Here is a 10,950-nt window from a genome sequence, read left to right on the forward strand (position 1 = left end):
TTGGGCGGGAGCCTCGGTCCGCTTGCGGTGCGCGCTCCTTCCGCCGCTGGGAGCGGCCTTGCTGCTGTAGGGCCCTGTGCGGGAACAGCAGCTCTCCGCCGTCCCGGGGCGGCTCCGCGCTACGGGAGTTCGGAGCAGGGGAGTCGTGACGTGACCGTCCCCTTTCTCTGCAGCCATGGGAGCAAAAAAGAAGCTTCTGCAAATCAAAGAAGCCTTTCAGCTGGCCCAGAAGCCTCACCAGAACCATGCGAAACTTGTTGTGGCTTTGAAGAGCACCTATAATCAGGTACGCCTGCCCTCGGGGCGTGCCAGCGGCTGGGAGGAGCGGTGACCCGCCGGGCTGAGGGGAAAGTGAGGGCGCTCAGCTACTGCTCTGCTTTTCCTTCAGAGGGCAGGGGGCCTCTTCGGCCTTGTTTCCCCTAAAAGAAGCATTGAGGCCGGTATGCCTAAGAAGAGCCCTGCGACTTAAAAAAAAAAAAACAAAAAAACCCGAACAAGCCACGCGCTAAACTATTAATACGCAGTTGTCCCCTGCGAAAATGGGTGTAAGAACAGCCCACGGCAGGTATTAATGATGTTGCTGGAAGGTGTTTGGATACCCAAGAAGTAGGTGTGACACAGGATAGTAATGGATGAGGGTGTCGATTGCCGTTCTGAAACCTCTTAGCAGGTAAATGTAAACTCCAGAATGGAGCCCAGCGGTCAAGACACATGCCTTTTGTGGAGTTAAAGCAAAATTTTCAGTGAAGCGTGCACAACAGCGGGTGTCAGCTTTAGCGCTTTAAAAATTTAAATGGAAGCTGTCAATTATAAAACCATTTATTTTATTTTTCTGTGGTACTGCTTTTGAAAGATGAACCAGTTAGTTATCTTTTATTGTGGTTTGATTTTCTTTTTTTTTTTTTCAGTTGGAAGATAAGGAAGATTTTCATGAAAAATTCGTTCGTTTCCTTAAGTATGCTATGATAATCTACAGACGGGAACCAGCAGTGGAACAAGTGATCGATTTTGTGGCTAAATTTGTTACTTCATTTTATCAAATGGAGAAAGAGGATGGTAGTGAGGAGGGAGAAGAAGATAATTTACTTCTGAATTATGTGTTTAACTTTCTGCTTGAGGTACAGTTACACTTATTATTAAATCTTTAACATCACAAACGGAAACTTCATGCAGTGGGGAAAACTTGCTGGCACTCGAGATGATACCTACAAACTAGAACTTAAAAAGTAAAAGCAAGGCAAAGCTAGTGCTTTACGAGTAACACCACCCTCCCCAAACCCAAAAACCCCACCACATGCCCCCAGTAACTCAACAACTGGATTTCAAAAGTTAGGCCTGTGAGAAAATATGAACTGTTTTCTTATTTGGCTGTCAGATGTGTCATAGGCTTTACTATAGGCGCATTTATAAGTGTGAAATTGTGGAAGTGTTGTGGAAATGAATTCATACTGTTTCTTTGATAAGTAAAAATATTAAAAGATCTTTCATACAAATATGGTTGGCATATGTATTATTCCTTTCTGCTTATTGCAAGTGTTATATAGAAAGAAGATCAACAATTCCAATAGCATGGAAACACAAGTAGAATTACGTTTTCTTAAACTAGTATTTTGACATAGAAAAAATATTCATCAGGCCAAGATCGTTAGTCATCATGGCTAATATCCTTTTTTTTTCTTCTAATGTTTTATGAAGACAGAGTGGTAAGTTAGATAATGTACTGTAGTCTACATTGAGTGGTAAGCATGTTTCTTCCTTTGTGAAGGCATTGCTAATTATGTAAAGTACCACTGATATAGGTGATGTGCCATAATTGTTTTCCAGTTCTGTGACTTTTTAATCTTATTAAAAATAAACTTAAATAGGAAAAGCTTTTGAAATACAGAAGTGCATATTTCATGTACTGTATAGAATATTAACTACTTACATGTGCGTATTAATAGCCTTATGTTGGAAATGAGAGAAGTTTGTTTATAAGAATACTTTTTTTTTTTCCTCTTCTTTCCCTAAGTCTCACAATGCAAACAGCCATGCAGTTAGGTTTCGAACATGTCAGCTTGTTAATAAGATTTTGGGAAATATGCCAGAGAATGCCCAGATTGACGATGACTTATTTGATAAAATTAATGAAGCTATGCTGATTAGACTTAAAGATAAATTTTCAAATGTGAGAATTCAAGCTGTCTTGGCCCTGTCTAGACTTCAAGATCCTAAGGATGAAAACTGTCCTGTTGTTAATATTAAGTAGTATTTTTTTTTCTTTTGTTTAAGAACATTTGTTGATTTACATTACTTTAAAACATTTTTAAGCTTTTTTTTTTAAGCATTGAATAAACAAATCTTAGAGGGTAGTCTTATAGTAATTCATAAACTGTGGAGCTCTTTGCCAGAGGAGGTTATAGATGCAAGACTTCTGTCTTTTCCCCTTGAATGTACAGAACTGTTTGAAGGAGAGATCCACTGGGGATTAAAAGACAGAAATCATATTGGGCTCAGGCTATTCTATGAACTGAATGTAGCTGAAGGATGGTGAGAATAATGGTGTGTTGCTAATTGGGGTGGAGATATGATACATGCTTGCTCAGTCCTTACCCTCTAAGGACCCTTTTGTGCCATTAATTGAATTGAATTGGTACAAAACCACTTAGAGGAGTAGAGATGATAATAGAAAAACTAATTTTGTCTCAAATTATGGCTGTCTGCCCCATGAGAGGCAAACTGATTACTGACATTGTTGACCTATGCTTTTTTTGGCCTTTTTTCTCCTCACTTCCTTTAAGAGATCAAAACCTCTGGAACCCAGGTTTCTCGATGCTGTTTGTGGGTTTCTTTGTGTATGGTATGATTTTTGACGAAGCATCTGCTTCCATTGTCTCAAGGTAGATAGACTGTAGGTTTGTACCAGCACAGCTGTTGTGTGAATTGTGCCCTGACTAAACTTTACATACTGTCTTTTGTGAAGGGAGTAAGTTAGTTAGTTGGGGTTTTTTGGTTGTTAAGGGTACCTTCTTTGAAATTATATTTTCTAAGTGTTTGTTTATAAGTTGCTTATTTAGGAGCACACAAATTTCATAGTTAATCATCATCTCACAGAGCAAGAAGATGAATTCAAGTATTCTCTGATTAAATTCTTTTTGTTGTTGCTTTTAATATTAAAGAAGGGTCAAGAATATAACAAAAAGCATTATGTGAGAGAGTTACTATTTGAGTTTTGGTAGGCTTAATGGAGATTGCAGTTTTCCATTTATAGGAAAACTTGAGGATCTACCTCAAAGGTAATGAGGATGTATAACCAGTGAATAGAGGTCTTAAGGACCCAACATTTGGAAGCATTTTTTTTTTTGTCCAGTAAATGACAAAGTGGTTATTTATAGGTGGGATATAGAGTAGCAATTTTCAGAGTTATTAACTGAAGATCCTACTCATGATTGCAAATATTCTTTTCATAGTTGACTTTCTTTTGAGATCATAGCTCAGCATGTAATTGCCATAAAATCTTGGGCTTGTGACCCTAAACTGTTCCCTAAATTTGTATGAGCTATGCAGGAGCAGAGGAAGGGTTTTAATAACAGCTGCTGACTTTTTTTTAAGTATTTTCTGTTTTTCTGTAATGTTCCAAACTCTTATGAAAACATTATTATGACTATTTTACTTTCAGTTTACAACACTTTGCTTGAAAATGATTCAAATTCAGAAGTGAGGCGTGCAGTGCTGTCGTGTATTGCTCCATCAGCAAGGACTTGCCCAAAAATTGTAGGCCGCACTCTGGATGTGAAGGAAGCTGTCAGGAAGCAGGCATATGAGGTAAATTGGATCACTTAATATTAATTTCAAAGACTGATATAGGAAAAAGGCTTTAAAACTTTTATTATATTTCACCGGTTAAACACTCAGAATGGTTAAATAATTTATTTTCACTTGCCAGAATTTTGAGGGGGAGTGATTTAATACAAGTTTTCAAGTTAAAACCCTTGAACTTGACTGCAGAACTTGGTTGTTTAGAAATTACTTTTGTGATAGAACGTGGCTCTTCAGGATCAGGCAGTAAAAGCATAGATTATGTATACAATCTTTTGTTTTCTGTCTATGCATTTTGTGATGTTTGTGAAGCAATTTTTCTTCTCTGTTATTACATAATAGATAATTCAGTAAAGTTAGGATCACAGCAATACTAGTGCAAAAAAAAAATCATATTTTTGGTATTCCAATTTTGAGAACTATCAACCATTACTTATGTTTACGTGTAGGGTAAGGGCAAGAAGGTATGCTACCATGTGTATTTCTTGTGCAGGCATCTTAGGCAAGATCTTCAAACAAAATGTTCAGTTTTTTCGCACAGAACCATCTTCTGTTCTTTCTTAACTTAGATTAAATTCTATTTTTTAACTGAATCTCTGTGTTAGTAGGCTTTAAGAAAAGTACATACTTCAGTCATTTCATTGCAGGTATTTATTGCTCTTGGAGCTTTAACAAGAGAATAGTTTTCATATCCAGGTGTTGCATTCAAGCGGAGCTGCCAAGCTTCTAAGCTATTTGTTAACTTTATTCTTACTTTATTTTATTTTACATTTTCTTCCATGCACAAGAATCTGCTTGTTAATGTATTTGTAAGATGCTGATGGTATAGGTATTACAGGCTTTTATTGACTTACGGTTTCTATGGATGGATAAAACAGAGTTTAAACCCACAGGTGGTTAATGAATACAGTTGTTATCATTTGTAGAAATGATTTTAATGTCTTAATTTTTTTTTAAGGTTTTGGCAGAAAAAGTTCACATGAGAGCTCTGTCAATAGCGCAGAGAGTAAAATTGTTGCAACAAGGACTTAATGACAGATCTGGTAAGAGATCATCTTTCTCAACATCTTAATACAAATGTTTGGGAGAATACTTTCTAATGTTTGGGGGATGATTTATGTGGAAGCTGTGATGGCAATAATAAGGAGCTCAAAGGGAGTCATGAGGTACCAGGAAATGTTTAAGCACAAGAGATTCTGCTTACTGCTTTGGTTTTCCAGTTCCCTTATAGTGGACAAACCAGAAAAGGATTGCACTTTCAAAAAACTCGAAAGCCACTGAGCTCTAAAATAGGACCAAATGCTATTAAAATTAAAAAACAACTGTGTAATTAAACACAGAAGTAGAAAAAATGTAATTATTTAAATCAGTGTATTTTGAAACATGTTTCATTACAGATATTTTTGTAACTCATAAATATATTAAAGAATTGAAATGTAAACATTAATATCAGTTTGATAATTATTTGAAATTGTTTCCTATGTGCATTCGGAGAGAAATCTTGTCAGCTGGTTAGTTTTTTGTTTAACTAGCTTGAATTTTTTTTTTAAATTAATTTTTGATTGACCCTCATTCATCATGAAGCAGCTTTATTCTTTTTGACGTCTTCTGTACTGTATCATTTTTATATAAAGAGCCATTCAGAATGTACCCATAATTGTGTGTGATGTTGTTGCCAAAAGATCAAAAGGTCACATGCATCTGAGTGAGACAATTTTGGCCTGCCTACATAGAACATGGCTTTTTTTTTTTTGCGACAATAGCAATTATATACATGAATTTCACAATAAGAGCTGCCAGTTTTTCTAAGTGCTACTGTGTTATCCACATACTTTGTTTGGAAATTCTGCACTAAGCCCTGTTGAATTTTACTTTGAGAATTTTCCTTGCTTAGTGATGTGTTGCTTGTGAACTGTGAGAAGTATGACCTATGTGGATATTAGAGAACAAGATAAAAGTACTGTGTCCATTAGTAACTGGGGCTCTTAAAGGTGTGTCGTGTATGCATGTGGTTTTTTTGATCTGCCTTTCTTTTTGGCTAGTTGGGGATGATGTTAGTATGCTCTTGACAGCAAAGGAAGAGAGGGGTTGGCCGAGTGCTTTCTTATGCTGTATAGAACTACACTTAAAAAGAAGTCCTCCTTCTGTATAATAAGTTTTAATTAGCATTTTTCCCCACGTACCCTGAATTGTTCTATAGTAGTCTAATGAAGTTTGTCAGGTTTTGTTTTTGAAGTCCAGCACTGAAAAACCCATGTTCTGAATTACTATTTCTTATCAGTATGCTAGTTTGCTGTTTGACCTAACTAGCTGCTTCTTGTCTTCTGGCTGCCACCTCCTGCCCCTGTCTCCCTGCCCCCCTCCTCCCCCAATAATCATAGAATCATTGAGGTTGGAAAAGACCTCTAAGATCATCGAGTCCAACCGTCGACCCAACACCACCACCCACTAAACCATGTCCCTAAGTGCCTCATCTACTCGTCTTTTAAATACCTCCAGGGATGGGGACTCAACCACTTCCCTGGGCAGCCTCTTCCAATGTTTAACCACTCTTTCAGTAAAGACATTTTTCCTCACGTCCAATCTAAACCTCCCCTGGCACAACTTGAGGCCATTTCCTCTCGTCCTATTGCTAGTTACTTGGGAGAAGAGACCGACACCCACCTCGCTACAACCTCCTTTCAGGTAGTTGTAGAGAGCGATGAGGTCTCCCCTCAGCCTCCTTTTCTCCAGGCTAAACAGCCCCAGTTCCCTCAGCCGCTCCTCATCAGACTTGTTCTCCAGACCCTTCACCAGCCTCGTTGCCCTTCTCTGGACACGCTCCAGCACCTCAACGTCCTTCTTGTAGTGAGTGGCCCAAAACTGAACACAGTATTCGAGGTGCGGCCTCACCAGTGCCGAGGACAGGGGCACGATCACTTCCCTCCTCCTGCTGGCCACACTATTTCTGATACAGGCCAGGATGCCATTGGCCTTCTTGGCCACCTGGGCACACTGCCGGCTCATGTTCAGCCGGCTGTCGACCAAAAACCCCAGGTCCTTTTCCGCCAGGCAGCTTTCCAGCCCCTCTTCCCCAAGCCTGTAGCGCTGCATGGGGTTGTTGTGGCTCAAGTGCAGGACCTGGCACTTGTCCTTGTTGAACCTCATCCAGTTGGCCTCGGCCCATCGATCCAGCCTGTCCAGGTCCCTCTGCAGAGCCTTCCTACCCTCGAGCAGATCAACACTCCCGCCCAACTTGGTGTCATCTGCAAACTTACTGAGGGTGCACTCAATCCCCTCATCCAGATCATCGATAAAGATATTGAACTTGGTCTTGACGGATAATTTTTTTGTCTTAGGGTGAATGTGTTTCTGTTCTAGTAATCTTTCAAAACTGGGAGGGAAGCTACCTTCACTATTTTTTCCTGTGATCCTTCATTTGTCAGGAACAAGGATTTGTTGTATTCCCTTACTGAGAAGGTACAGCCTTTCTACATGGCCTGTATTTCAGTGACACTGAGGTGTTTGACATAAAGAACTGCCACCTTTTATGATCCAGAGCAGATACTTTTTCTGTTGGTGTCTATCTTTTCCTTAGGATGATTCTTCATCCCAGCTATTGAGAACTTGCTCTTTTTCTTGACACCTAGAATCACAAGGAAAAATGTCTGCCAGGGTATGTAGCCTCAGTGATACCATTGATATCATATGCTCTTTGCTGGGCAAAAGAGGTTTATGTTCCAAATTGGCTGCATTTATATATACATCCAGTAGTATTCCCTCATTTTGATCTGTTTTGCAAATTCTATAACCTTGAATATGTATATCTTTATCGAATTTGCTTCTCTGAGTAACTCCCAAGTTAACAAGAGAGGAACCTGCTCATTGAAGGTTGCTAGGTTGAAATTTTGGATGTTCTTCCGTATTGGCTTCAGAACAAGGGTTTATAATTAAACAAGACCTAGAAGACATAATCCAGATTCTGCTTAGTTCTACTTTTCAGGGTGCATTCAGCTGTCAATTCTCCACTCATTCTCTTTCATTCTACTACATTCTACTAGTTTGTTTTTTTCACCTTCTTGGAGAGGTTTTCATTCTTAGGACCTTAATTTGGCTCTTTCAAGGCCTTTTTAGAGCTCTTTTTGAACTCTTGACTATATTTAAGTGCTGTCTTTATTATCATGTTACATGTAAGAGGAAAGATGAATGTTGTCAATGTATGTGGACTTTATTGTTTCCATTATATTGAATATTGTTTTCTAAAAGGTCCTAAGAGCGTACTTGTATCACTCCCTAGTTATTACGTTTTTACTTCCACCAGACTATTAGCCTTTCTACTTCCCTGCTTACATCTATGTGTATTAATGAAGTACATATTCTAGATGTTCCCATAAATACTTTTTTCCTTGATTAAATAGTACTGTACTGATCCAGAAACCATTTGTTCATTGTGGCAATGGGGAGGAGGGGCTTAAGGTATCTTTATGTAAATTTCATAATCCAGTTGAATAATTGAATTAACACAAGAATTCTGTGTGGCAGTCCAGACTAAAGGTCTGTACAGTAGTATCCTGCCTCCAAAAGTGGCCAATTCCTAAATGCCTGAAACAGAGCAAGTATATAACAATGCTTCCCCAGAATATTTCCTTGGTCTACAAGAGTTCATGGTTTGTAGATTTTCTGAGTTGAGGTGCTGTCTTTAGATGTAACAGTTTTTTTGGACAGAGGTTTTTTTTTTCCGGTGGGGGGGTGGGAATGTTGCCTCAAAAATGTAGTAGTGCTCCGTAGGTAGTTCTTTCTTCTTTTTTTTTTTTAAGGTAATGTTAAATCCAACTATATAATAACTTCTTTCCAAAAAGCCTTCTATAGAAAAATAATTTGTGAAAGTATGTTGAAAACTTGGCATTTTTTGACCTTTAATGTTTTAAACCATTTAAATTCCTGTATTATTAGATGCTGTAAAGGAGGTAATGAAGAAGAAGCTGCTTCAAGCCTGGTTACGACTGACTGAAGGGGATGTTTTAGAATTGCTTCATCGACTGGATGTGGAAAACTGCCCAGAAGTGGCCATCTCAGTACTAAATGCTATGTTTTCATTATCTCCACTCCATGACTTTGTTCAGAACTGTAAAAACCTTGACAGTAGGTATGCAGATCAGTTTTCATTTCCAAAAGATTAATATTTTGTATAAGAATATTAAATTAAAGGTTATACCCAAATGGGGAGCAGAGTAACTATTACCTGTGATAAAAGACTGATATTGTGGTGTAAGCCATGATGTCTCCCTGGTGTTTGTGTACTTAAGTGTTTTGGATATGCTTTTTTCTTCTTTAAAAGATCTGTGTTCATTAGCTAAAAATGATTGTGCCAGATACACAGGAGGAAAAAATTAAAAATGTCTTTGACTTCTTGTTTCTTGAACACCCCAAAAATCTCACTCTTAGAATTTAAAAGGAGGCAGTAAATTAATCAACTAAACAAGCTTTTCTATGAGTAACAACTTAAGAGTCTAATTTGGTTTATTTCCTGTACTGTCTGTACAGCTTACAATAAAGCAATGCTCTAGTTTACCCCCACAACTGTAATTTCCTCTCTTCTTTTAACCTGTGGTACTGAAAAGCTTCTTTTCTCCCATTCCTCCCTCCCTCTCAGTAATGCTTCTGGTCTTTCTCACACATTTCCTAGTCCTCTTTGGCTTCTCTCTATGCTTTTTGCTGAGCTAGAGGCAGCACAATTTGGAACTGGTTCAGCCATCCATGAACTGTTTGGAGAATCAATCAGAATGGAATTATTTGGCTTGTGTTTCAGCCTTCTTTTGGAGGTATTTTACTCGTATTAACAGAGCTTGACGGAAGTTGGTATCTTAGAGGCTTCTTTTCCTGTGTTAATGTTTGGTAGAATTTGACTAAGTGAGTTCCTAAGCTATGAAGAAGATGATGTGGTGAATATTAAGATACATAAAGCAAAAATGAAGAGGGGAAGAAAACAAGAAATTAGAAGTTGTAGGAAATTGCAAAGGGAGGCAAAAAGGTGTGAGAAAAACAGCTTGAGTTAATTGAGGTGACCAGAGTAGAATGATTATTAACAGTGGTAGGAGTCTAATATCAGATGATAAACTTAAATGACAAATTGTCACTGATTAAAAAGTAATAACAAAATCTTATTCCGTGTTTTGGGGGAAAATGTGTAATGTCATCATAAGAAGCGTCTTGCATTCTAGTAGTAGCTTATGAGAAATGTTTTGTAATCAGTAGATGCTACATGCGTTGCACTCCAAAGCTATAGATGTGGGCCTGTCTGGCTTTAAAAAGCATCAATAACAGTAAAATAACTTTCTTACAGCCTCTGGAAATGTGCTAATATCTTAAGAGGTTCAAAGGAAAAATTTATATAGTTATGGACTTGTCAGTCTGACTTTGATCCTGCACAAAATGAGGCTTCCGTTCTGAAAAACTGGGCTAACTGAGAATTTTTTTAAGAAGTAGGTCTGTTAGACCACTGACATTTTGAGAAATGAGTGCAATTATTCAGCTTGTAAAGAGGTTATTTGATTTATGGAAAATATTAGGCTTATTCTTGTATGATGTTTCTGACTACAGCTTGAGTGATGCAGTATCTGATAAATGCTTAGATTTTTGAAGTCTATGATTTCTGTTTGTTAAATTTACTTTTAAATAAAGACTTGTCAGATTAATGGGAAGCCATCAAATGATCAGTTTTCATCTACATGTTGCTGGGGTTTTTTTGTTTTCTTTTTTTGTGTGTGTGTGTGAGGGACCTAAAAGAAAAACAGAATTGTTATTGATAGTTTGCAAGCAAAAAGGGATTCAAGGGAGTGAAAAGTACCACTGGCAGTGGTACTCTGTCTTTTCTGTTTTGAGGTAGAATTAATGCACAACTTCATGTTCTGCTTCTGAAAACAAAGATTATATGCCATGCGTAGCATGGAAAAGACTATGATTATAAAAAGGAGTGGGGGTCCTATGACTGGTAAATGGAGGATGAGCTTACAGAGATGTTGAGAAGCAGTTCTATTACTTTTTGCATTTGACATACTATGATTATAACTGGGGTTGTTCAGCCTGGAGAAAAGGAGGCTGAGGGGAGACCTCATCGCTCTCTACAACTACCTGAAAGGAGGTTGTAGCGAGGTGGGTGTTGGTCTTTTCTCC

At 38.1% G+C, this 10,950-nt stretch overlaps 1 protein-coding gene across 1 annotated transcript in view; it reads left to right on the forward strand.

Annotated features, from left to right (window-relative positions):
- Positions 1-175: 175 nt before the first annotated feature.
- The window catches only part of NCAPG (non-SMC condensin I complex subunit G), a 33,148-nt gene continuing 22,373 nt past the window's right edge, over positions 176-10,950 (forward strand). Inside the window, 6 exon segments of the mRNA XM_009279124.2 lie at positions 176-286; positions 909-1,118; positions 2,012-2,264; positions 3,659-3,804; positions 4,757-4,841; positions 8,731-8,923. Of these exon segments, the coding sequence (XP_009277399.1) occupies positions 176-286; positions 909-1,118; positions 2,012-2,264; positions 3,659-3,804; positions 4,757-4,841; positions 8,731-8,923 (998 nt within the window).

This window comes from Aptenodytes forsteri, unplaced genomic scaffold (genome assembly GCF_000699145.1).
Source record: "Aptenodytes forsteri isolate BGI_AS27 unplaced genomic scaffold, ASM69914v1 Scaffold242, whole genome shotgun sequence".
Classification (NCBI taxonomy): Eukaryota; Metazoa; Chordata; class Aves; order Sphenisciformes; family Spheniscidae; genus Aptenodytes; species Aptenodytes forsteri.